This window comes from Doryrhamphus excisus, chromosome 6 (assembly GCF_030265055.1).
Source record: "Doryrhamphus excisus isolate RoL2022-K1 chromosome 6, RoL_Dexc_1.0, whole genome shotgun sequence".
NCBI classification, from domain to species: Eukaryota; Metazoa; Chordata; class Actinopteri; order Syngnathiformes; family Syngnathidae; genus Doryrhamphus; species Doryrhamphus excisus.
This window is the reverse complement of record NC_080471.1, coordinates 13,519,242-13,546,876: the sequence shown is the minus strand read 5'-3', so window position 1 is coordinate 13,546,876 and position 27,635 is coordinate 13,519,242. Positions and strand designations below refer to the sequence as shown.

The 27,635-nt window shown below is 42.2% G+C and overlaps 1 protein-coding gene across 3 annotated transcripts; it reads left to right on the top strand.

The window, feature by feature from the left end:
* On the top strand, positions 1-27,632 carry LOC131130851 (cyclin-dependent kinase 17-like). Of its 3 annotated transcripts, none has more exons than XM_058074915.1 (17): positions 2-330; positions 11,752-11,900; positions 14,993-15,157; positions 15,528-15,661; positions 19,625-19,750; positions 20,544-20,600; positions 20,771-20,885; positions 21,738-21,832; positions 22,000-22,062; positions 23,242-23,365; positions 24,647-24,767; positions 24,899-24,996; positions 25,178-25,283; positions 26,310-26,352; positions 26,441-26,531; positions 26,646-26,723; positions 26,796-27,632. In XM_058074915.1, exons 2-17 carry the CDS (start codon positions 11,774-11,776, stop codon positions 26,831-26,833), a joined length of 1,581 nt encoding a protein of 526 aa, XP_057930898.1. In that variant the 5' UTR covers positions 2-330; positions 11,752-11,773; the 3' UTR covers positions 26,834-27,632. The 3 variants fall into 3 exon arrangements, with proteins under 3 accessions (XP_057930899.1, XP_057930898.1, XP_057930897.1); XM_058074914.1 differs by having other exon boundaries at positions 14,990-15,157; XM_058074916.1 differs by lacking the exon at positions 14,993-15,157 and having other exon boundaries at positions 1-330.
* Positions 27,633-27,635: the final 3 nt, after the last annotated feature.

Sequence of the window (27,635 nt, the reverse complement as noted above, 5' to 3'; positions counted from 1 at the left end):
CGGTAGGCAGTCGGACAGGACGAGCCTCTGCCAGGCAAGCAGCAGGCACTAATCGTCGGATCCCTCACTATCATGGTCCCTGCACGAAAAAACGACGGCTGGAACGCGTCACATTTTTCAGCCACAGATTTAAAACCTAAAAGCCAGCCATGTTGGAAGCGAATTGGGGTTGTTTATTAGACTAAAGCAAAATAAACCACAAACTAAAGAAGAAGAAGAGGCACCCGGCGGTTATAACCACGCCAGCAGTAGGCAAGGAAAGACGGCGTCCGGCCCGAGGAGAAGCTCCGAGGTCGGGGAATCCGGTCGGAGCAACCCTCATCGTTTCTGGTGAGTCTTTACTTGAAATATCGATTTAAAAAAAAGATTCAATAAACGGCGCTTGTAGCAACTGACACCGCTGTTTGTGACACGCAACAATGCAGAAAATGTGTTTACTGTAACACTATGTGTGAATAATAGCGCTGTTGTCAATGGCTGTGTTGAAAACAAACAGTGCTAGCGACTTTATCGTCAGTACGCCAGCATTGCTGTTTAACTTGAGTTGTTAAAAACGACAGAGTGGGGTCTCCTGTCTTTGCTTATCGGCATGCGTCGTCTTGTTTTACTTTCATTCCCTGCCTGACCCACATTTTGGAAGAATCCTCACCTGCAACACAGTGCTAAAAAGGTTGAAAGCGCGCGCGCACACACACACACACACACACACACACACACACACACACACACACACACACCCGTCACACACATACAGAATATAGGCTGTATTAGCTGCTGTAAGCCCTCTCAGCTGTTTTAGACAACAGTGGCAACAGTTGCTAGAAGATTCTCTAAGTTTTCTATGCATTTTTGAGCACAGAAAAATGGCCAGGAACTTTGTGTACCTGCGTGAATCGTTATCACGGTACTGCTGCCAGGTTAGGAAAACTGTCAACTTGGGTCTGGGATGTTGTAAACGTTATTCACATCACTATGGACTTTTTATGAAGTAATGACGGACTGTCACTGCTTTGCAAAGACACACATGCTTATTTGATTGCCATTCCTCACTGTCCAACTTTTTTTTTGCCTTTGAACAACCGAAATTGTCATTGTCAGCTTTGAAAGTCATGCCATTGCAAACTGATCATATGCCTCTACGCTAATTGATTGCGTGTCAAAAAGGGCATACCATTTATGAGTGGGGTTGTTACAAAATGGGACGATACACAAGATCGGATAAATATGACAAAGAGACAAGACTTTAACTTTACATTTAAAAAAAGAACAATAACGACATGTATAATATATTCATTCATTTTCACGGGGGTGCTGGAGCCTTTCCCAGCTGTCTTCGGGCGAGAGGCGGGGTACACCCTGGACTGGTCGCCAGCCAATCACAGGGCACATATAGACAAACAACCATTCACACTCACATTCATACCTATGGACAATCTGGAGTCACCAATTAACCTAGCATGTTTTTGGAATGTGGGAGGAAATCGGAGTACCCGGAGAAAACCCACGCATGCACGGGGGAGAACATGCAAACTCCACACAGAGATGGCCGAGGGTGGAATCAAACCCTGGTCTCCTAGCTGTGAGGTCTGCGCGCTAACCACTCGACCGCCGTGCCGCCCCTGTATAATATATTGCAGTCAACAAATTTAATTTCTATTATGTTACTTTTTTGCACTCAGCGTATGCTTAGCAGCCCCGCTTCCACCCACCAAGAAAATGAGACTGGCTGATAAAAAGGCTCACTCTGTTCATGCCGTTGTTCTATCTCACAAATGCTCCATGGTGGTGAAAGCAATGGACAATTAGAACTCTCTTCAGACACTCATGTAGATGGTAATATACTGTGGCTGGTGAAATGATTGAGTTCATATTCCTATAATGTGTGATAGATTGATTAATTTATTATCGTCCAAGACCTAGTGCCCATGACAGTTTTTTTTCTGCACAAATCAAAATAAAAGTAATCAACGACTTTTGTTGAAGTGAAGCTTTTAACCTATGTTTAATATTTTACACATCATTAAAACAAGCTGGTAGAGAGACTGATTTCGTTGTTGAAGTGAACCTGTGCTGTCCTGCTAGCAGGGTTATTATTTCAACATTTCATCTTTTTGTCTTTACATTGAGACATTTTTGCTGTAAATGGCCCTCAGTCCGCACTTTGGACACACCTGTTCCCCATTCTTTGAATCATGTTTCAATGCAGTGCTATCTCTGGGGTTTTAATACGACACTTTTTCACAGAAACAGAGCTTCGTTATGGTCGTTTGTCTACAGAACAATGGTGTCTTGGACCCATCAAATGCAATCACTTCAGGTCTCAAAAGTCAATGTTTTTGCTGGTGACATAATGACCGCCATCGCTATAAAAAAACTAAAAATGCTAGCCTGGATCATAGCGCTGTGATAGTATTTGTGTTTGTAACAACACAGTGTCTTACTGTGTCTCAACTTCTGCACTTGCGCAAGTGTGCTAATGATGTAGCAATGATGTCATGGCATCATTTCCAAGTATCCAGTCAGATTGTTGCGACTCCAATGCTGAGCTATACTGATGAATATATTTGTGCAGTATGGGTAAATGTCTGTGTGTGTTACGCAGTCCCACACAGAACTTGCGATTTATCATCTTTGTAAAGGCAGAATGCCGTTCTTGCCATAGAGCTGGTGCAAGAGTTCCGAATGATGTACTAAATGGAGGAAATTCCCTATTTCAGGTGTATAGGTGGGTGGTGTGAGGTTGCGTTTGTTTCACTCAGCAGGAAGCCACTGAGTTTCAGGGGAGTGTGCACCATCACCCCGCCCGTGTTGTTTTGACGTGGGGTCGTTTCCTTGGTGAGGGCCTTGGGGCCGGGCCGGTGGTGGCCCGGGTAACCTGACCTGCATCGAAACAGCTGTAGCCATGCACAAGCTGATCCCCCATGTGTTCCGCCCGGGATCAGATGATGGGCCAGTATTCCGTATAATGGGGGACACACATCTTTCCCAGAACTTTTAATCTTCTTTTCCTGAACAGTTTAACACATCGTAAAATATATATATATGTAATATAGTGCTGGTTTGTCCGAAGCTGTGTTCTGCAAAGTTCCGCTCGTGTTGAAGCGTCTGGCCAAGACAGCTGGTTGAAGGTTAATGTGTCACAGCTCTCCAGGGAGCAGCTGCCATGTCACAGGCACCACTCCGGTCTATAGATAGTAGCCATGAATACAAACTTTCTGCTCTCTGCCGCATTACCCCAACAGCTCCAGCACCGGCATGCATTCGTCCCAGCTTCCCCTCCTCCCTTTCGGACAAATGCTTGACAAGTTTGACCGCTTCCACACCCTGATTCTCTGTTTGGATTAGAGAGTGTCTCTATAGGGCTGAAGTTCCCTCCAGCACCCCAACTCATCCCCGCCTTGGTCAGCTGGCCCGGACTAAGCCTAATAACCATGTATTGGGCTTGTCATCTGCACTGTGAATGTCTGAAACAGCTGACAGGCTAATATCGCCTCTTTCCCGTCACTCTTTGAGCACTCACGCCATCTCTATTTGGAAGGATTGGTTTTACATATTTCACATTGTGTGAAGTAGTCATAATGTACAGTGCATTGTGTAGCTCTTCCTACTACTGAACCGCTGCACAAAAAAAAAATGAAAATGATCAAAAACATCTAAGAAATCCTCTTCTTCCCCCTGTAGCTCTTTATAATGAGGCATTAAGAAAGCAAACATATATTATACGCATGCCTTTCTACAGCCTGTGTAATGTCTTTAAAGTGTGATATCATTTTTGTTAATCAGACAAAAAATAGATAGAAATGTCATACGGAAGGCACGTGTAGTACCAATGCATCCTGACGGGGTGGAGGCGTGTGTGAGCTGAAAGGTATTTGTCACTGACTTCCTTCCACAGAGTCAAAGCCACCGTTTTTGTTTCAATTGCATTCATTCATTCATTTTCTACCACTTGGAGCCTATCCCAACTGTCTCCGGGCGAGAGGCGGGGTACACCCTTGACTGGTCGCAGGGGACATATAGACAAACAACCATTCACACTCACATTCATACCTATGGACAATTTGGAGTCACCAATTAACCTAGCATGTTTTTGGAATGTGGGAGGAAACCGGAGTACCCGGAGAAAACCCACGCATGCACGGGGAGAACATGCAAACTCCACACAGAGATGGCCGAGGGTGGAATTGAACCCTGGTCTCCTAGCTGTGAGGTCTGCGCTCTCAATTGCATTCAATATATGTTTATTCATTCATTCATTTTCTACCGCTTATCCTCACGAGGGTCGCGGGCATGCTGGAGCTTATCCCAGCTGTCTTCGGGCGAGAGGCGGCACATATAGACAAACAACCATTCACACTCACATTCATACCTATGGACAATTTGGAGTCACCAATTAACCTAGCATGTTTTTGGAATGTGGGAGGAAACCGGAGTACTCGGAGAAAACCCACACACGGGGAGAACATGCAAACTTCACACAGAGATGCCCGAGCGGGGAATCAAACCCAGGTCTCCTAGCTGGGCATTACTCATCCACCGTACGGCCCACATGTTTTAATGTTTCAAGTACCTGAAAACATTTGGATTTGGATCTTTTTTTTTTTAACCACACTTTTTTGTTTATCCTTTTAATAGACAAACTGTATTAACATGAAAAAATAATTAAAAAGAGTGAGTGACTCAGATCTAAAGAGTTAACTCCACTAGTATTTTTGTGTGTTGTGATTTAGTTTTGCGTGTGTGGTTTTATTATTAGTACCAGTAATGGAGGAAAACTTTGTTGCCAACCATAAAATTGTAAATGGAACTTACTATTTCCATATAGCAGTAGCAGTTAAAAGTGTCCCTGTCCTGGCTGCTCAGTACAATAAGTTAACATGAATAATAAAAGAAGGACGACATATGATGTGTAGTAATATTTGAAATATATTATGACCGTTTGCAGGCTGATTGACAGCAGCGTTAACCCCAACCTGATATCAGGTTTTTAAGATAGAATAGTTGGTGGCCTTTTTTACATAAATGTACACAGATGAAGATCAGCACGCGGTTCCCACAATGACTGCAAAGGCTCTGTTTATGTTTGATCTTTATATCATATACTCTAGTGACTGATATAATAAATCCTTCTTGCAGCACAGCCTCACTCTCACTAACTACATCGGCCTGCCTCTTTGTTCCCTTTTTAAAAGTGACGAAAGGCAGCGAGGACCTGCTGAGTCTGCTGCGCGCATACAGAAGGGCGGTGGGGTGGGGGGGTCATAATGGTCATTCTGTCCAATACTAATGTTCTGTTCTGCTCAGCTGATTTGACTCGGATGTACGTCACCCATGCCTGAGCGATTAGCACCACAGTGTCTGTTTTAATTCCACAATTTTCATTCATTCAAAATCCCAACCAGTGGGGCAGCATATTACCTAAACTCGGACTAGAGGAAGCCCAGTGCTAACCCAGTGAGTGGGTTTAATTTTCATCTCAGCAGCACTGTTGTTGAGTTGAGCTTGAAAGAGTTGCATCGTTAACGCGGGCATCCAAGATCATTGTTTTTGTATCTGTGATCATCCTGCAGAGGCCGCATGGTGGTTGAGTGATTAGCTGTAGGCCACACACTCAGGAGATCGGGAAGACCTGGGTTCGATTCCCCACTTGGGTATCTCTGTGTTCTCCCTGTGTGTGGGTTTTCTCCAGATACTCCGGTTTCCTCCCACATTCCAAAAACATGCTAGGTTAATTGGCGACTCCATATTGTCCATAGGTATGAATGTGAGTGTGAATGGTTGTTTGTCTATATGTGCCCTGTGATTGGCCCCAAGACAGCTGGGATAGGCTCCAGCATACCCACGACCCTTGTGAGGATAAGAAAATGGATGGAGGGATAATCCCGCAGCCACTAAAGAATGCTACTTGTAGTCACTTGGTGGACTCTCGATGTAAAATCTCTTTAGAACACATTCAACATGAGCTGAATGCTCCAAGTCTTTGCAAACAAACTGATCATTGTGTCGTCACTTTTACTACAATGTTATGCAATCTTTGCGTAAGAGATTAGCACTAAATCATTACACAGATTTTTGGAGGCCTTTCGCAGTTCTGTGTTTAATGAGTACAGGCATAACACACTCTGCTACTCCCCTTCATTTTTTAATGAACTGGATACAAATGATCATTAAGAAAAATGGATGGGCAGTGTTGGTGGTGCAACTCGCATTGAGTCCTGCTGTGTCCACGAGAATGATCAAGTCTGCCTTCACACCATCTCATCCATCAGCTCTACTTTATTTACACCAGAGGTCTCAAACTCAATTTACTTGGGGGGCCACTGGAGCGAGGGTCTGGGCGAGGCTGGGCCGCATCAGGTTTTCCAAAAAAAAACGCATTTATTAAAAAACAGAAAAATGAATAAACTTTGCTTTGGTTTCGATTTTCTACAATAAAAGATCTGATAAAACATTCCACTGTTCTCAAATATCTTAATTTTTATTGTTCTGCACAAAATAAGATGAAAAATAAATAAACAAATCAAGAATAAAGAATATCAATCATTCAGTAATAAATGAAATATAATAATAATAATAAAACGGCAAATAATAAAAACTTAAGAAACCACATATAGTTGGTGGGTAGACAAATTATTTTTTTCAGATTAAAATTAACAAAGCATTATTAGAGCCCTGTAGACATGACAAAACACGACTATAGTCACATTTACTTTTTTTATTGACAACATATTGCGCAACTGCAGGGTCTTGAGACACATGCTAACTCGCAAACTAGAGAGCTAGCGACCTAAACGGTAGCCTTCAAGTTATTTCCTTTAAACTTAAATAGCCCAAAACTTACCACTTCCACATGGATAGGGAGGTTAACTATTAACAGTTATTTAACCTTTAACATGAACATTAATCAAACGTAATAATTTTTTTCTGGGTACATGATACCATACAGCATCCATATCAAACATTAAACTTTCATATCAAGGCGGGGGCCTCAAACTAGTGTCCTGCGGGCCACATTTGACCCGCGGGCCGCATGTTTGAGACCCCTGATTTACACCATTCCTGCCATTGGTTTATTGAGGTCAAATTGACACAAGTCATCCTGTTATGTGGCAGCAGGTTGCAGTTTATTTTGGCCTTTGCTGCCTAAACCTGCTGCTTTAGAAGTCGTAATTGCCATACAAAATAAAATAGTATTTAAATTAGCCCTTAGCTTCCCTAACATGTTTTCTCACACACCTGTTTCTCTCAACATTTTACCTGGATAGCGCTGCCACTTAGCATCCTGTTTGACCTTCTTGTCTGCGGTCTGACTGTTCGGTCATGTTGGGTCACAGGAGCGAGCTTAGAGAGGAAGCGAGCCTGTCATTTAAGCCGCCGTAACCATAGCAGCGGTGTTAATCAGCCGCCTTTGAATCTTCTTGCCCGGGAGATTTGTGGCCATGCGTCATGGTCTGCCTGGATTCCCTTGGCCTGTTTGCCAACACACAAGTGCATCACCAAGACCCACCTGTCTTTTCAGCCCAACAGGTGACATGCTTGACAGCCAGTTCACAACAATCTAGTAGTGTAACGGTACGCCATAAACACGATTCGGTCTGTACCTTGTTTTTAAGGTCACAGTTCAGTTCATTTTCAGTATCGTAAGGGAGCACAAAATCCAAGGTAAAAGCTGGCATACCGCTTACATCAAATCCACCCGCTGCCACACTAAAAACATAGCAAGAATTATAAGTGATGTGAATCAGGGAAGAGTAATATGACCAACTTCATGGGGCATTTGAAGCAGTGTCACACTGGAAAAACTCTTATGTGATGGCAAAACATAATTAGCTAAAACAGAAAAGTGTCAGCGCCATAATTCTAGTGAGTAATGACGGGTTTAAATGCGTAATTCAGCACATTGGGCCTCACTACAGCTTGAATGCAAAGTAGCAAAACAACGAAACAATAGCTACAAGTCCAGCTGGAACTGTCATACGGTAGCAAGTAACAAGCTATGAACAGAAAATTGGCAAGTCAATTAAAGAGAGTGATTACAGGGGGTTATACTTCCTGTGTGTGGTTCGCCTTGGTACTGTACCGAAAGTACAAAAACTCCTGATTTGAATCCATATACAGTTAGAACACTGGTGTCTGGAGTAATTTCAAAAACATGCTCTGCAGCCATGTGGGTACACAAACTCCTCCTCGTTTCCTCCTTGCGTCTCTAAAGTCCCCCTGGTCCCTGTGCACAGGGACCGCTTATATACGGTATAAGGCCCCACCCCCCTTGGTGTCGACCACCCGTTAGAGAAGCGATGCCGAGTTCACCTGTGAATCATGCACCAGTCAGCCATTACACTGGCTATGTGTTTCCCTTTGTGAGTGACGTAGCATGACAGGGTGATGCAGGAACCAATGAAGGCACCAATTTTTGTAGCTTTACAGAGTCACATCGAGGTTGTGACCTTACATTTCTGTGGGTGGCCCAGACAGCAGTAAAAATGTGGCTGGAGCAACAGTAGCACATGCTTGAGGTCTTCATTGATGCTCGCAGCTCCTCTTTGACACCAGTGGGTGAGCTGCTGCTGCTGGCTCATAGCGGGGATGTCTGGTGGTACATTTCATACTACAGCAAGAAACGACTTCCACCACATAAAGCATTTGGCAAATGTGACGCTGTGTCTTTGTGTCTCTCTTGGACATACAAAACTGAAGATTTCCCGTGACTTTTGGTGCTTAATTTAGGGAATATAATGCAGATGCAGTCATGGCGTAGCGAGGGCGGGGGTGTCAGCAGTCAGGAGCTTAGATGCAGGGGATGGAAAATCAGTATGCATGCAGCCGTCTGCTCCTGCATTTTAAAAATGGAAAAAAAAGCAAGGTTGCTATGGTGACAAATCCAGAATCTTTGCATACTCGGACCCGCTCCACCCTGTTTTCTCTCTGTCCCCACCTCTGGCTGAGTCCCAGTGGCTTTGGGGCTCAGATCTCAGGCCGGCCTACTTAGCAGGGATCAGGCATCATGTCCAAAGCTCCAAACTCGATCCCATTGCAGGAACGTGGGCCAGCGGCCACTGGTGTCTCAATAGATGTCACCCCAAGCTTTTGCTTTGGTTTTGCTTGCTTTTTTTAATGACATTTAAAAAAATGGCTCATGTTAGATTTATAAGATTGTGTATACCTGATAAAAGTGAAGAGACAGCTACAGAGAAGTGGCAGTTGCAGCCAGTTTGGCAGCAGATAATCCTGATTTTGGAGCTTATCGCACATATTGTAAACACATTTGGTGTTTTGGTTGTCCAGAATGTTGTCAGAATTAGGGCTGCTGTCAACTACAGTGTCGGAGTGATAACATTTCATACATTTCTGTACACTGATTGTGATTCAGAAAGTTGGTATTTTGGGGGGAAGTTAATATAATAGATAAAACGTCTAGTTATTTTTTTTTTAATTTTTCAAAACTCTGCAAAGCAATTTGTGCCACAACTTTTAAAGATCGTGTACGTTGCAAGCAGTGTGTTTGCAGAAGTGACAGACTGCGTGCATTTTCTGTAGCCGATGTGTCGCCGGGCGGAATCGACTGATGTGCAGCTGTTATGACAGTTGAGCTGACATTCCGCTTCGCCTCGGTCCCAGGAATAATTAGAACGTATGATAGCCTGAAAACACAGCGGGCATGTTAGTCAGTGGAATGTCAAGAAAAAGGAAAGCTTGGATAGACGGGGCAATGGTGTATCAAAACATAGCTTATGAACTCATCTAGAAGTGCCATAAGAGTGTATAAAATGCAGTACAAAGTACAGAAATACGTGGAAACTTCATTCGTCTGTTCCAGAAGGTCATGTTCAAAACCTACACTTATACGAACCAAAATGAATACAATTCCAATAAATCTGTTCTAGACACCCAAAAATGTTTAAAATTATAGTTTCACACCACAGATTTTCAATAATATTGAAATGGCAGTTCTGGAAAGCTGCATGAATGCCTTAGTAGAATTTGAGCAATGTTTAGGCGCAACTTGAATACTGTTGGCAAGAATCTGCTGATACTGACTGGAATCCATGTGACCTTCTACTCGAACAAGATCGCCAGTACCAGCACTGACCACACAGCCCAACAGCATGATGGAACCACCACCAAATGTTACTGTGTTCAGTCTACAGCACCTTATTCCAAAATGAAGCTGGCCAGTCCAAATGTGCTCTAGCACACCTCAATCGACTGCACAGTGACGCCATCTGCAGCAAGATCATGTGGTAGGTCTTTGGAGGTGGGCTGTTGGTTTGACTGTTCTCACCATCCTTCACCTCTGCTTATCCGAGATTTTTGGGCCTTAACTAGGACTGTGCCTGTGATTTTCCATTTCCTCACTCTGACCTACCGTTTGTATCCTGCCTCTAGACCATGATGTTGAATAAACCTTACTCTAAGGTCATTTGACAGTTGTTTTGAGGCTACTATGGTGCTACTCTTCAGAGAAGATGCAAAGAGGAGAACAACTTGCAACTTAACAACTTTCTCGTGATTGGCTTCACTTCTGACCAAGGGTCTGTGAGTTTACCAAACAAATGTTGTGTTCCAATATTTAGTGCTAATTATATTAAAATCAATAAAACAAGGGTTCCCAAATTTAGGCAACTGCCTCAGGGATATGATAGCTATTTCTCACATTTGGTGCTCATAAATGCTTTTTCAGTATCATTCAAGCGAAGTCCATTTTTCATAATAGGGAACCTTTAAATCATCGTTCCGATCAAGAGTACTGTCCATGTTTGAGCGTTATTTTGTTTGACAGCATCCCGTCCCTTCGCTGATCGCCTGTAGCTGTCATCTGTCATTTTGTTCACCCACCTTTTGAACAAACATAATGTTTGGCTGAACTAAATAAAATCACGAAGGACACACACAAGAGCTCTCTACCTCTTCAAAGAGCAGTCAACATATCTACGAGGAACTTTCAAGTAACAAAGCAACGAATGAATCACTTTCTTTGTGAGTCTGCGGCTTTTTAGCTCTGAACAAAAAACAAGTGGAGAACGTTATTGTGAGTTAAACGCATCATCAGAAGCTGCTGCCACATCAACTTGCACTTTGTTGTGGCTCGTGTTGCGGCCCTTCGTGAGCAGTTGGCATAAAGTCAGTGGTTGTCTCAACCCTAAATGTTTGGTGTCAGGCAGAGTTCATGATGTGTGTGTGTGATATTTGGGAGGTTGTGTTTCTATGTCAGCTTTTGCTCCTCAACTTTGCATGTTCTGGATCTGTCGTAGTAGTGAATCTCTGAACAGGATGCTTGTCGATGCAGTGTCCTTCTGACCACCAGCGAGGGAATGTGAGACTGTGGGACGACCTCCATTCAGCAGAAGTCCTCCCCCAACCCAGTTTAAAAGTTGCTTTTTCAGCCTTGATCCGCTCTCCAAACTCTTTCAGAAAGAATCTCTCACTGACTCGCTATGTTTTCCGAGCAGGAGGAATGTCTCGTAATGTGCCTGAAAGGATGAGAGTCACAATTAACGCCACGGCGCTGCTTGGCTCATGTCCTTCTTCACCAGTCAATCATCCAGGAGAACTTTTTTTGACTCTTGCTGTGGGTTTGTGAAACATGACTGCAAGGCAAGACGTTTAGCATAGTTTACATCACAGAGTTCTGTCAGGCATACGTCAAGGACTTTGGTCAACAGATAGTGGGACCAAAACTTTTTATCCATCTCCACTTTGTGGCATTAACCTCCATAACATGTAGACTTTATTCCTTTTTGTCAAACCCAGGCCTCCCCTTCCCGAGAGCTCCATGGAGAAAATGAAGCGGTTCAAACGGCGTCTCTCTCAGACGTTAAGAGGCAGCCACACCATCGACGAGTCGCTGTCAGAACTGGCCGAGCAGATGACAATTGAGGAGAATGGTCTGAAGGACAACGGTAAGTTTCAAAGCATGTTCTTAAATGTCCTGAAAATCCCCATTAGCGAAGTCTGTCATGACTATTTCATTTAAGTGTTACCCGAGTTTTTTTTGTCAAACATCACTCCGACACGCAGGGATGCCTGCCAAGTGCGTGTTGGAAATGGGATTTAGTGGCCCGAATATTAATGGATGGGATTTGTTCTGTCGCCAAAGCCAAATCTGAAAAAAATTATCTAACTCTGACCCAGAATGTGCCTGCTCAGTATTTTTTCCTCATTTACTCCTGCCTATTAGCATCAATGGTATGGTCACTCTGAGGTCTAATTGATTTCCCTGCAAATTCTGTCTTTCTTTTTATACGTACAGACTATAATTTTAACAGTTTTTGGTCGGAAAGTCCAATATAAACATGAGATATCGGTTCCTGCCATTGCTATTGAGCAAGTGATGCGCCACACAGCATCAACACATGCTAGCTCAGTTTGTCCGCAGTATGGAATTATTTAATATTTGGCCTTTGGATTGTATGTTTACTCCAGAGTCCTAATAAGACTACCTGACTGAAGCTGACCTCATGCAAACTCATCATGACAATGGCAATCATGAAGCTTAGGGGGCACTTTTATTTAGTCTGTAGCTAATCTCTTAGAAATGAAGAAAGTATCCAATGAAGAAAGTATCTATTTGTCTATCTCACAGTCAAACCACGCAGCTGTCCAGAGCCAAAGACAAAACTGCATACTTCCAGCCTTGACTATAAAAATGTTGCGTGTTACATCCTGTTAGACTGCATTTAACAAAATAAGGGTCTCAAAAAAATCCAATTTGCAATGAAAGCACTAGTTATGCAAGGTGGACGTGAGGCATCTTCCTTTAATTGGTTATGATTTTTTTTAATGACTTTAAAACATGCTACTTTTTCTACAACTTTCATTGCATATTGCAGTAATTCTCTCATTTCGTACAAACAGTATTTATTTGTTATTTATTTATCCAGTGACATCCCAGTAAAAGAAACAGAATGTGTTCATTCATTATACAAGATGTGACCTGATAGTATTTTGAGGGAAGGGATCCTGCCAATATTGATATCGGTATTGGTAATGATGTGCTGAACAATCCGTTTTGGTGCCACCTGATTCAGTTTCTTTGCATACTTTGAACAATTTTGACTGAATTGATTGCTTGTGGTGATGTTCAAATGTGCTTGTTCTGTCAAGCAATATAGACTTCGGCATAGAAAAACACTCTTCCCCCCTTTGGCCTTGAAGGAGCCGAAATAAAAGCAGGTTAACGATTTTCACGAAATCTACAGGGAGTGCAGGAGAGGAGTGTACTGCCACATTGTTGCCATGGCACTCAGGGTCTGAAAGAATTCTCCAAAGTTTCCATGACATTGCCATGGTGTGCAACGAGCCAGCCATTCTTCTTTCGACCCTTTTTAAAAATCTTATTCAGTGCCTACCCGGTTCAGCTTTCTTCCCCTGAACTGCTCCCAGGCCTTCCATCAAGGTCTACCCACTTTTGTCCTGAATTCATGGTCCAAGTCCATCCCCTCTCGCCTTCTGTCTCTGGAGAACTAACTGGACGTTTGTAAAGCCTCTTTTTGTTTAGTGATTAACATCAGGTTTGTGTGAGGGGACACATTTGCAGCCTGTGTGCCAATAAGTAGGCTCCCGAGGAGGCAGGAGGAGATGAGATGAGATGCGATCTGAACTCTGTGGTTAAGGGAACGCGTTCTGGTGCTGATCCGATTATGTAAGAGTCATAACTCCAGCGGCAACAGCATCTGCCCAGAGATAAGGCAGAGGTGGTATTAGGACCTCAATATTACATATGGAATATTTATATATTTGTTGATTTGAATTCTACAAAGTTTTTTTTTAATTCAAGCTATAATAAATGTATGGTAGAACATCATGCAGTCAAAATTGTTGATGTCTGCTTTGTGAAATCTGTGAACGCCCACCGTGTTCTGAATCATGCAAAGAACTGCAGCCTCAACCATGTGGGCTTAATACATTCTGATTTCAGTTTTAAAAATGTACAGAAAGATTGAAAGCAACGGAACGCCAGTGGGTTGGTTTGGACGAAGAGGATGATAATAACCATAATGTCCCCCCTCAAAGCTCACATAAGTGGATTTATTTATTATCTATTATTATAGGCAGTGTAGAAGCCCATGTAACAAGCACATACTAAACATGTAACTGTAATTTTTTTTCTTATCTACACTTCCTGCCTGTAAGAGCATGAGTCGGCATGTTCTGTCCCTTTGGAGCCTTTGCAGTAAATTTGTTCAGTCTTTTTTTTTATGGAAAAATTGCAATACTCTGATAAGAGTGTCATTATGGTAATGTGCTCTTGCCTTGTTAACATTCACGTTGCTCATAAGCTTGTACCATGTAGAAAATAGTATACTTGCCTACATGCAGCTGACTATATTCTCATGTCACGGCAATTACATGTACTGTATATATATGGCATTATAGGGATAAAACCTGTTATGCAACAGGATTCTATGCAATCTGCCGTTCATTTGTTGATATGGAACTCCTCTATAGGAAGCGGAAATAGATTTCTAGTCAGAATGCGTTTAGATTTTTTTCCCTTTATGACATAGAAACTAATTTTTCATTTAAATGTGTGGTTTAAAAAAATATATAATTCTATAAATTACATACAAATATGTCCATAGAAGTTTGGTTAAGTGTGAAACCGATTTTGCCTTTTGACTTTGAGTCACCATTAAATGTAAATTTGTAGGATTTTTTTTTTTGTCACTAATGAATGATAATCAAAGATCATCGCTAGGAGAAAAGATCAGAGTCTCGCCTTTAACCTGTTTGTCAAGTGACCGCCACAACCCTGCTTCTGTCTCCTGTGGTGCCCCCTCCATCTCCCAGAAATATATAATGGTTTGTTGGCTTATTACTTGAAGTGTTGCTGATGCTTAACGATGCCCAAACTAGTACTTAAACCCAACATGACAGCAAGAGATGGCCGTCTGTTGGAACAGGGAGGAGTTAAAGAATAATTCAGGAACACTCACATATAGTTCTGGGTTTTGTTTTTGAATTTTGAGTTTTTGCATTTTCGCTCCAGCAGAGCCCATCGTGAAGAATGGCCGCCCGCCATCGGCCCACAGCGTCCACTCCTTCCTGCACCAATACACGGGGTCCTTCAAAAAGCCGCCCCTCCGACGGCCTCAGAGCGTCATTGGCGGGGGCCTTGGCTCACTCATGGTGATGCCTCGCAACGGCAGTCGCCTTGGTGAGGATGACACATGATCTCACTTGCCACATGTGAAGTTAAACATTATAGTCAAATAGGAAGAGTTACTTAATTTTTCTCCACTTGAGCACACATGAAGATGAATTGAAAATGAACAAAAGGATACATTTGAGCTCCTACGTGAAGATGTTTGTTTAGAACTGCAAGTCTGACTGATAACATTGAACAGTTGCATCAAGCCCACAGCCTTCATTTTTGGTCAAAAGTCAACTCTCCTAAGTTTGTTTTATTATGTGCAGCTTTCAAGATGATATATTGATATTCTCTATAATGCCCCACAATGTATCATTGAAATCGTGCTGCTCCTTTTTCTTTTCTCACACTGCATCCTGGTTTTCTTCCATTGCAGATATTGTCCACGAGAACCTGAAGATGGGGTCGGATGGAGAGAGCGATCAAGCCTCTGGGACATCCTCAGATGAGGTGCAGTCACCCTCCGGTGTCTGCTTGAGGAACAGAGGGAACCGCCGCATCTCTGCAGAGGTGAAAGACAATAGTGCCTTCCATTCCATTTGTAATGCCAACATGGAAGTAGCCTGCTAGTGAACAAATGAAAATTCTGTGTATTTTTTGTCAAACAGCCTAGTTATTGCTACATTTCATTCATTCATTCATTTTCTACCGCTTATCCTCACAATGGTCACGGGGTGTGCCGGAGCCTATCCCAGCTGTCTTCGGGCGAGAGGCTGGGTACACCCCGGACTGGTCGTCAGCCAATCACAGGGCACATATAGACAAACAACCATTCACACTCACATTCATACCTATGGACAATTTGGAGTCGCCAATTAACCTAACATGTTTTTGGAATAGGGCGGCACGATGGTCGAGTGGTTAGCGCGCAGACCTCACAGCTAGGAGACCAGGGTTCAGTTCCACCCTCGGCCATCTCTGTGTGGAGTTTGCATGTTCTCCCCGTGCATGCGTGGATTTTCTCCGGGTTCTCCGGTTTCCTCCCACATTCCAAAAACATGTTAGGTTAATTGGTGACTCCGAATTGTCCATAGGTATGAATGTCAGTGTGAATGGTTGTTTGTCTATATGTGCCCTGTGATTGGCTGGCGACCAGTCCAGGGTGTACCCCGCCTCTCGCCCAAAGACAGCTGGGATAGGCTCCAGCACCCCCCACGATCCTCGTGAGGAAAAGCGGTAGAAAATGACCGTCCACCCTCGTCCACACAGAGATGGACAAGGGTGGAATTGAACTCCGGTCTCCCAGCTGTGAGGTGCTAACCACTCGGTCGCTGTGCAGCCGCATTTCCATTGGTAAATGTATGGGACTGTGAGGTACTATTTTCAGTAATAGTTAGCCAGGATACCATATTAATAATGTAAGCTGGATACCAGGATGGAAATGACAAAAGTAAACACATGTGCTAACTTTAGCCTGAGCTCTGGACATTGATGTGTTGATTGGATGGACATTAATGGACTTTGCTGCGCTTCACTTCACTACATTTTATTGCTGTCCTCGGTCTTGTTGCCATTCTTCATCATTCTTGTTGTTTGAAGGAATGTCTCGTTTTGACTGACATCTGTTTTAATGTAAATTGTTCCATGCGACAAAGTAAGAAGTGCATTAAGCTGGGTAGGCACAGAGGTTTCTTAACAGCCTACGTAAGGTCAGACGGACAAATACACTCTCCACCTACTGTGATGTACAACATACTGTTTAAAGGGAAAAAAAAGGTTTCACTGTGCAGTTTTCCTCCACCCACCCACACGACTTCCTCCTTTTCCCTCCCCTTTCACACACCCCCACACACACACTTACTGGTGGCAGATTGTGATGCGACTGCTCTGGTGGTTAAATCACCACTTTATGCTGTGACTATGTTGTTTGATCCAGAGCTTGCATTAGCATTTTCGCATTGTGATTTTATTTTGTTGGCCTTAGAACTGTTAATTGAGTTGCTACCTTTTTAAACAGGCTCCAGTTGTTGTGTGTTTTGTTGTGTCTTTTCAGCAAAGCCACTTCAATCCATCTTAATGGTTCCTAATAGGATTTAAGGATGTACGGCGGGCATGTGTTAGTAAAGATACAGTAAGTAGAATTTCAGTAAAATGGGCTCTGGCTGGCCATACCATATAGGCAATATTTGGTGACCTGAATATGTTGAAGCAAATAATATCACAATGGGTATGTAAATAATGCAGTGTCCAAAGCTGCACACTGATGATGTGATGCTAAGAAGGATGCATTACTCCTCCAATTAAAAACTTCCTGTGTCTGTTTGACAACAATTGTCAGGATGAGGAAATCCTTCCAACAGCAGTCAGGTAGGGGTGGAAACTGTTTTGCTGTTTTGGAATTACATCACAGGGATTACTCTAATACGGCCCAGATGGGCCCGTGTTGTAACAGATTAGGGCGGCTTGATTGGACAACGGCAGGGAGTAGTGGCATGAGGTGCAAAGGTCATGTGATGGATGCCATCACTTCCATGTGGTGACACAGCAGGAATGCAAAGGCCACCATCAAAATGAGACTGCATTGTCATTCATGTTATCAATGATGATCACAGCCCATTCATGTCAAAAGTCACCTCCACAGGTGACCAGAAAGCTTGACCACCACCAACCATGGTTATGGTTATACATTACTCAGACTGATGTTGAAATGTGGGCGGTTCAAATTTGCATGTTGTGTATCAGACAGGAAGATGTCCAGTGTTACAGTAGATGGCCAAACATTTTGGGACACCACTTAACGGGATACTGCACAGTTGACTCCTAGAAAGACATTGTTATGGTTTTGATGACAGATTAGCTGAAGAGAGCTATATCCGTTCAGTACCACTGCAAACTTTAGCTGCTAGTGTGACGCACAGGTTCACTGGTTGATGTCAAGCTGGAGCGACTGAAGAGACTGTAGACCAGGGGTCTCAAACTCAATTTACCTGGGGGCCACTGGAGCTAGGGTCTGGGTGAGGCTGGGCCGCAGCAGGTTTTCCAAAAAAAAAACCCAAACAAACACGCATTTATTAAAAACAGAAAAATAAATAAACTTTGTTTTGGTTCCGATTCTCTACAAGAAAAGCTCTGATAAAACATTCCACTGTTCTCAAATATCTTACTTTTTATTTTTCTACACAAAATAAGATGAAAAATAAATAAACAAATCAAGAATAAAGAAAATCAATTAATCAGTAATAAATAAATAAATATAATAATAATAATAATAAAACGGCAAATAATAAAAACTTAAGAAACCACATATAGTTGGTGGGTAGACAAATTATTTTTTTCAGATTAAAATTAACAAAGCATTATTAGAGCCCTGTAGACATGACATAACGCGACTATAGTCCCATTTATACTCTTTTTATTGACAACATATTGCGCAACTGCAGGGTCTTGAGACACATGCTAACTCGCAAGCTAGAACGCTAGCAACCTAAACGGTAGCCTTCAAGTTATTTCCTTTAAACTTAAAAAGCAAAAAACTTACCACTTCCACATGGATAGGGAGGATAACTATTAACAGTTATTTAACCTTTAACATGAACATTAATCAAACATAATAATTTTTTCTGGGTACATGATACCATACAGCATCCATATCAAACTTGCGCGGGCCGCACTAACATTAAACTTTCATATCAAGGCGGGGGCCTCAAACTAGTGTCCTGCGGGCCACGTGTTTGAGACCCCTGCTGTAGACATTAGCTTTCAGCACTCGCCCTTTCCTAAATAGTTAAACTGGTTATCTGATTTACATGTCCTTGCCTGGTTTGCTGTTTTAACTTTTCCACTAGTGCAACAGTAAATGTTGAAAAACGTTTAAAAGCAATGATCATACCCTCCCTCATTTAACTAAAACTGGGCGCTCACATTTCCTTTTATTTTTATCAAAGTAGCGCTAATTGTAAAGGAAGTGAGAGACGCCACTGTTTTTATTGTTTTTAGCATATTGATGTTACAGAGATAACTTGTATGGATGTATTGTTAACAAATATTTTGACCCTGCAACGTATTAATTCAATGCCCACTATTTCCAATGGGAAGAATTGTCTTTGAAATTGAGGTCTACCAGCATCCTGGAAGAGATTGTGTTCCGCTGTATTTTTTCTGATAAAGTTACCGTTGGGTGGGGAGGGGGTGGGAAGTAGATTTAAAAAGCTTCTAGCAAGAGGCCGGATTAACAGTACTCTTAACAAAGAGAGGAAATCCATGATGGTAAGAATGTAGAAATTCTATTTGAAGTGTGTGTATGCCTTTTATGTAACAAATTGTGACGATAATGCTTTTGTACTCTGTGGTTCTGGGAAAAGATTTTACCTTGAATTCCTCAGGGTTCCCGTGTGTGTGTCTGTCTGTCTAACTTCTACTCTCAGCTCTGTGTTTATTCTGGCTTTATTTACTTGTCAGTCATCGTCACTTTTTCTGCATGTTTGTGCTGCCGTTTAACCACATTTTGTAACTGCCGCTTGTGTCCATGTGCAGGACCTGAACAAGCGCCTGTCCCTGCCAGCCGACATCAGGATACCTGACGGCTATTTGGAGAAATTGCAGCTGAGCAGCCCGCCCTTTGATCAGCCGCTGAGCCGACGCTCCCGACGGGCATCACTGGTGAGACGGATTGAGAATGTGGAGGGAAAATTCTCAGCACAAATTGAGCAGGGTCATAACTTTTCTTCAGAGTTTCATATCTGAATCTTGTCGAAAGTCTTCCCTTCCTGTAGATGTAATGTGCAGGTGCTCCAGTACAATTGTACAATAATTGATGTTAGCGAGAAAGAGGAAGCACAGTAATGATGTGCACCTCATCCTCGCAAAACGACCTGCTTTTTCCGTTTGTGGTTTTTGTGCGCAGAACACTGACAAATGTGCAATTACTGTGCTCTATTGTCGCTTTTACACAAGATCTTCTGCAATGCAGCACACAACAAACCAATATACTGTTAAGTCAGAACATGATGTACACCGACAGAATCGAACAATGCAAGAAGTGTGTCAGGTGTGCTAGTCTACCTAATGTTGTTTTCTGACCTCATTGAATAACAGCATCATCTTTTATGTTATGTTTTATGTTATGTTTTGAATCTATGGACATACTTTATTTTTTCCCGCAAATCCAATAACCATTTTTGCTTCAAAAGCATTATAGTGATTACGTGATTTTAAAAATAAGTGAATGTTGTAAATAATAAGGATTTATTGTCTTTTCCCATGCATCAACTCATTACAGAAGCCAACAATTATTTGTCACAAGAGGTTAGTCATGATGCTGTTACTTCCTCCGACCCCTCAGGGCTGCAGCAAGGCCGTCAGAAGGATTCGTCGTGTTGTCTGTTTGCTTGTCACCATTAATAAGAACACAGTGCTCATTAATTAATTCCATGTATACTTATATCTCTCGTAGTCCGAGATCGGCTTTGGGAAGTTGGAGACGTACATAAAACTGGACAAACTAGGAGAGGTATGTAAGAGTTTTACTCCTCGACTTCTACCCAGGTGCTAACACTCCCACAGGAAGAGATAACTCTCACCAGCAGACAGTTGCAGGCTTTAATTTTAACATATTCGACAAACCATTGGTTGATTCTTTCGCTCCCCCTGCCTCCTCTTTTTTTTTTTTTTTACCTCCAGGGTACCTACGCTACGGTTTTCAAGGGGCGGAGCAAGCTGACAGACAACCTTGTGGCACTCAAGGAAATCAGGTTGGAGCATGAGGAGGGGGCGCCATGCACAGCTATACGAGAAGGTATTTAAGACATTCGGGCATTCCAGGGCACCTCCCCATCCCCCCGTTAGAGGAAGAGGACGCTTGAATACATTTCAACTTAGCTGTTTCATAAACAAACACCCACTTTTTATGCCTCCTTGCAGAGAGTGCATACATAACATCAGTGTTCCCATAGATAGAATAAAGATAGAATAAAATAAACACATTATAAGCATAAACAGTGTCATAAATTGCGTTCCTTTAGAATTTCTTAAACATGTATTAGAGCCACACTAGAAAATATGAAAATAATCTTGTGAAAATTACATTATTTTATGGTGTATCCTCAAGTGTGATGCTCACTTTTGCTGGTTCACCACGTTATTTCTCATCATTATATGACTTAAATAATGTAAAATGATTTTTAAAAAGGTCATATTTGAACTTTTATATTATATTTGACATTTTTTAAGTGAACTACCTTTTTCTTGTAATTATGATGGTATTCTTATGTCTTGTGCGGCCATAATAATATACTACCTTTTCTGTAGCTGGGATAAATGGCTCAGTTGGTCTCCCAACTGCTAAGTAAAATAACTATTTTATGTGGATACGGTTACTTGATAGTTTACCACAAATTTAGTATTGCAAAAAAGTGTGAAAATCTAATTCATGAAACCTGCCAAGCCTTTTTGTATGATGATACTACAGTAGTGCTATCATTTGTCCTTGTCTTTCGCTTCCTTTTCAATCTTTTGTTTTGTCACTTTGCGGATTACTCATATTGTCAACATGACCTTTACTAAACAATATGTTGAAATAAACTAGGCTTGCTTGTGTGAGCGCAAGTTCCAAACTGACCTTCCTCTTTACCCCCTCTGCCTCTTGCAGTGTCGCTGCTGAAGGACCTGAAGCACGCCAACATTGTGACGCTCCATGACATCGTGCACACAGAGAAATCGCTCACATTGGTCTTCGAGTACCTGGTGAGGCCGGCACAACGTCTGTGATTCACATTACTTGCTGTTAAAATAAATATATTGCACATTATTATTCATCAGCAGTCTGATGTGTTTTACAGTTCAACTGTTGCAGCTTGTGTGTCCTTTGCCTTTGTTCTCGTCCACTAATTCTCTCTCTTTCTGTGGTGCAGGACAAAGACCTCAAGCAATACATGGATGACTGTGGGAACATCCTGAGCATGCAAAATGTCAAGGTGAGCCACCAACTTAATTCTACTGTCAAGAAGTGACTGAACTGGTAGCAAACAGTGTGTGTGTGAGACCCCTGCTGGTGGGGAGAGGACAGTGGCAAGATGTCTCTGTACAGTCATGACCAAAAATATTGGCATACCAAAGACGCCAGTGACCAACGCCTGTATGGAATACAACCACATCAGCCTAATTTATAAAGCCATGGCCAAAAACATTGGCATCTTTGGCATGAGCTCTGCTAGTGAGGTTATCTTGTTATTTCTGTAGATTCATTTTGTGCTATTGCATGATCATGAGTTCTTAATAGCTTCACATGACTTTATTGTTTTAGGTTTTTAAATGGAAATATTTATTATTAACTCATTCGCTACCAAAAACATATTTATATATCTTTTTCAACCTGAAGAAAAAAATTCAGGTTTTTTTTTTGTTGACCTGGTAAACTTTGAAACTGCTAAATTATGCATGAAGCAGACAATAATAACCTGCCACAAAAAACACAATACAGTTATTATCACCAAGACAGGAGATACATGATCTAAAGAAGAAATTCTCAAAGGGGACCTCCGTCCATCCTTTTTCTATACCCCTTATCCTCATGAGAGTTGCGGGGTCGCAGGAGCCTATCCTATCCTATCCTACACCCTGGACTGGTCGCCAGCCAATCACAGGGCACATATAGACGAACAACCATTCACATTCACATTCATACCTATGGACAATTTGGAGTCGCCAATTAACCTAGCATGTTTTTGGAATGTGGGAGGAAACCGGAGAACCCGGGGGAAAACCCACGCACACACGGAGAGAACATGCAAACTCCATACAGAGATGCCTGATGGTGGTATTGAACTCAGGTCTTCTAGCTGTGTGGCCTGCACGCTAACCACTTGGCTAGAATCTGCACCTATACAGCCGTATTGCTTTGGATTTCGTACTTCCCCATGAAAATGCTGTGTTTTAATTAATTCCACCCATGGCCCGCCTCCAGTCATGCCCACTCTGCTGTGGTTGGTCACAATGACCCCTGCATACTTTTTCTGTAGGCCTCAGTGGAATAGGTTTGACCACCTGCATTATAGCATCCTCTACAATTAATATTGACATCTGAAAAGATCAATGTTTTGGTCAATGATGTGCTTTCATAATCACTCATCCCAAACTGTTTTTTTCTCCTCCAGATTTTCCTCTTCCAGATCCTGAGAGGCTTGGCCTACTGTCACCGGCGGAAAGTTCTCCATCGAGACCTGAAGCCTCAAAATCTGCTCATCAATGACAGAGGGGAGCTCAAACTGGCTGATTTTGGTAAACACATAAGCAACATTTACAGTATGTCATGAGGATAGTTAGTTAGGCACTTAGCATAATAATAGTAACCATAATACTTAGTTATGGTGAACAAACAAGTCCTCTGTTCATTCATTGAAAAATACTGATTCATTTTCAAACAGATATAATTATGTACAAAAGAAACAACAATGTGCCCTGCAATAATTTTCAACAAAAGCGGAGGAATACGACCTTATGGGAAAAAATTATGTAAAACATTTGTATGTGGGCCCTACGATAAAAACGTAGCATAGCATACAGCATATCTGCATCTGGAACAGATTGAGAGTGTCCGAATATGAGCCGGTTTAAGAAACAGTTGAAGAACCACGGTGTCATCATTCATTCATCATTCATATCATTCATTTATTCATTCATTCATTTTCTACCGCTTATCCTCACCAGGGTCGCGGGGGTGCAGGAGCCTATCCCAGCTGATCTTTGGGCGAGAGGCGGGGCACACCCGACTGGGCACATATATAAAATATAAAAGTTCAAATTAAGATATGCCTTTATTCGTCCCTCAGTGGGGAAATTTGTATGACCTTTTTAAAAATCATTCATTCATTTATTCATTTTCTACCGCTTTTTCCTCACCAGGGTCGCGGGGGGGGGGGGGGGCTGGAGCCTATCCCAGCTGTCTTGGGGCGAGAGGTGGGGTACACCCTGGACTGGTCGCCAGCCAATCACAGGGCACATATAGACAAACAACCATTCACACTCACATTCATACCTATGGACAATTTGGAGTCGGCAATTAACCTAGCATGTTTTTGGAATGTGGGAGGAAACCGGAGAAAACCCACGCATGCACGGGGAGAACATGCAAACTCCACGAGGAGATTCGAACCCAAATCTTCCTGGTCTCCTGACTGTGTGGCCAACATGCTTAATGTACAATGTCAGTTTGAACTGTAATATACTCCGTATCTATCAATTCATTATGCAGTTTGTCAGTTCTTTTACTCTTTTACATTCGCTCATTATTTACCTTGCTATTACACAACTTTCTTTCACTGTTTAATATTTAAAAAATGGTAACCTCATACATGTTACACTCAAGAAATAGGGGGAAAAAATCAGTAAATGTTTGGACAGGGTAGCAAAACTCGGCTTCTTACATCTCCTTTTCAAGACATGTAGAATTGTGTACATGTGATGAACTGCTAGGTAACTTTAAGCATCCTGTAAATAAACTATATGGTTGTTATAAATTATATTTGGACTGATCATCTGCTGGTATTTCCTGCTCTGTAGGCCTGGCAAGGGCCAAGTCAGTGCCCACCAAAACTTACTCCAATGAAGTGGTCACGCTGTGGTACCGGCCCCCCGACGTGCTACTGGGTTCATCTGAGTACTCCACACAGATAGACATGTGGTGAGTGCCCCCCCCCCCACCGACTCGTTATCCTTCAGCTGGAAGACTGAAGACATCCATTGACAGGCATATAAATAAGTGGAAATGACACACGGTGAGCTAATCCCACCTCCTTGTGTCCTCTCTGTCAGGGGCGTGGGCTGCATATTCTACGAGATGGCTGCGGGTAGGCCCCTCTTCCCAGGCTCCACAGTGGAGGATGAGCTGCACCTCATTTTTAGGCTGCTAGGTTAGTGCTGCCCCCTGCTGCCTGGCAAGGGAGCACTCTAGCTTTTTTTCCTTCTTCTGTAATCGCATGAACACAACAGCATGTTGTCCCCTGTGGGAGAAGAGGAGAAGCTCCCAAGCTGCCTCCGCCAGTAAAGCCGACCTCTTAACTGGCCTGATTCCCTCCGTGTCTCCCTTTACAGGCACTCCCACAGAGGATAGCTGGCCTGGAATTTACTCTATAGAGGAGTTTAAGTCCCACAAGTTCCCAAAGTACAAGACACAGCCGCTTATTAACCACGCCCCCAGGTGAGGCCATTTTGTATCATGTGTAGCTTTGTTTTGTGAGTGTACTTCACTCTTCTATAGTTAGCATCCATCTTTTTGGTACCATAGGGTGATATTACAAATAACCAAGCAGGACATGAGAGAGTACATGAGCGGTATATGAAGGATACATGAGTGGAGCTTGGGTCTGGGTGAGACTGGGCCACATCAGGTTTTAAAAAAAAACGCATTTATTAAAAACAAAAAAAAATTAAACTTTCTACAAGAAAAGCTCTGATAAAACATTCCACTGTTCTCAAATATCTTACTTTTTATTTTTCTACACAAAATAAGATGAAAAATAAATAAACAAATCAAGAATAAAGAAAATCAGTACTAAATAAATAAATATAATAATAATAATAATAATAATAATAATAATAAAACGGCAAATAATAAAAACTTAAGAAACCACATATAGTTGGTGGGTAGACAAATTATTTTTTTCAGATTAAAATGAACAAAGCATTATTAGAGCCACGACTATAGTCACATTTATACTCTTTTTTTATTTACAACATATTGTGCAACTGCAGGGTCTTGAGACACATGCTAACTCGCAAACTAGAGAGCTAGCAACCTAAACGGTAGCCTTCAAGTTATTTACTTTAAACTTAAATAGCCAAAAACTTACCACTTCCACACGAATAGGGAGGATAACTATTAACAGTTATTTAACCTTTAACATGAACATTAATCAAACGTAATAATTTTTTCTGGGTACATGATACCATACAGCATCCATATCAAACTTGCGCGGGCCACACTAACATTAAACTTTCATATCAAGGCGGGGGCCTCAAACTAGTGTCCTGCGGGCCACATTTGGCGTGTTTGAGACCCCTGGTATAACTAGTATTGCTGGTGTCTAGTTAGATGTGTGCTGCGTGTGTCACTTCCTGTAAGGAAATCCCATGGAAGAGTTGACTGTGTTTCCTTCCTTGAATGTGCCAGTGTTCATGACGCACCTCATCTACTTACCCCCCAATCTCGCTTCCTCTTCTGCAGATTGGACATTGACGGCATCGACCTGCTCACATCGTTCCTCAAAGTAAGTCTCACCAAAATCAGCGCAGTGTTTTTGTTTACGTTCCAATCGTCGTACTCATCACCCTTTTGTTCTGTCCATGTGCTCCCAGTACGAGTCCAAAAAGAGGATCTCTGCTGACGAAGCAATGAGACAGGCGTACTTCAGGAGCCTCGGGCCTCGCGTGCGCACACTGCCAGAGAGTGAGTAATAAAATGGTTTTGCGGATTTGGCAGGCTTGGGGACACGTACAACATGGAGCAACCGTACACATACGCTTCCATCATGCTCGCTCTGACCCACTGCGTCTCTGGCAGACATATCCATCTTCACGCTGAAGGAGGTCCAGCTGCAGAGAGACCCCGGCTGCAGGAACTCCTCCTATCCCGAGTCAGGTAACGCTATCAGTAATATCACCTTCTAATTGATTCATTCTTAGTGCTTAATTAACATTTTTTTTTTTGCAGGTAACGGGAAGAGCCGAAGACAAAGCATGCTGTTTTAAATTCTTTGGACATTTTTTTTTTTTTTACATTTGAGCTGTACAGTGTTATCGCTGGATCAGTGACCTTGAGATGGAGCATCTTCATCACCATCATCAGCCCTTCTAACCCCCCTTACACAAGGTTTGGCCTAAACATGGCCAACATGCTCTATTTATTAAGAAGAGAGAATGTGCTGCTAAGATATGACTACTGTTTTAGAATTCTAACTGGCTCAGTCACTTTAATAAGAACATGCAATGTGTATACTGTAGATTTGTAATCTTTTGACGTGGTGACTTTTTTTTTTAGTGTTTTCTTTTTTTTTTTAAACACAGATTTTTTTTCCTTGCAGCTTGAAAAAGGTTTGGACTTTTTGTTCGCAGGAGAAGCTTCAGTCTTGACAGATGTTGGCGTATCATTCCAGGGTCACACGCCTAGCAGGGCATTAAATACTCAGAGGTACACCTCCATGGTTATTCTCACAGTTGAAATATTTAAGCCAACATGTTACTGTCACATGTGATGTTTGTCTGTTACAAAGCTTCTCTAGACTTTTTTTTTTTTAATTTACTTTAAAAAAAAAACTGCATGGCTGCCATGTTACAAGGAAGAAGTACAAGCTACTCAACTCCTAATTCAGGGAGCCCCACCCCCTTTTGTGAACTCCACCCCTTCAGTCTATTTAACAGTGTTTTTTGTATGATATTCTTTAATGTTTATTTGTGGGTCATTGTTACCAGTGTGGGTTTTCAATGCAGATGCCCTCCTATGAGTTTTTTTTTTCCAGAGCAAAGATTAAATCTAAAATTTAAACAGAAAGTT

Coding starts and splice junctions, on each gene's coding strand:
- LOC131130851 (XM_058074914.1), top strand. CDS start 11,774: ATGGAGAAAATGAAGCGGTTCAAACGGCGTCTCTCTCAGACGTTAAGA. Junction 25,284..26,309: donor CTTATTAACCACGCCCCCAG/GTGAGGCCATTT, acceptor CCTCTTCTGCAG/ATTGGACATTGACGGCATCG. Junction 26,532..26,645: donor CGTGCGCACACTGCCAGAGA/GTGAGTAATAAA, acceptor CGTCTCTGGCAG/ACATATCCATCTTCACGCTG.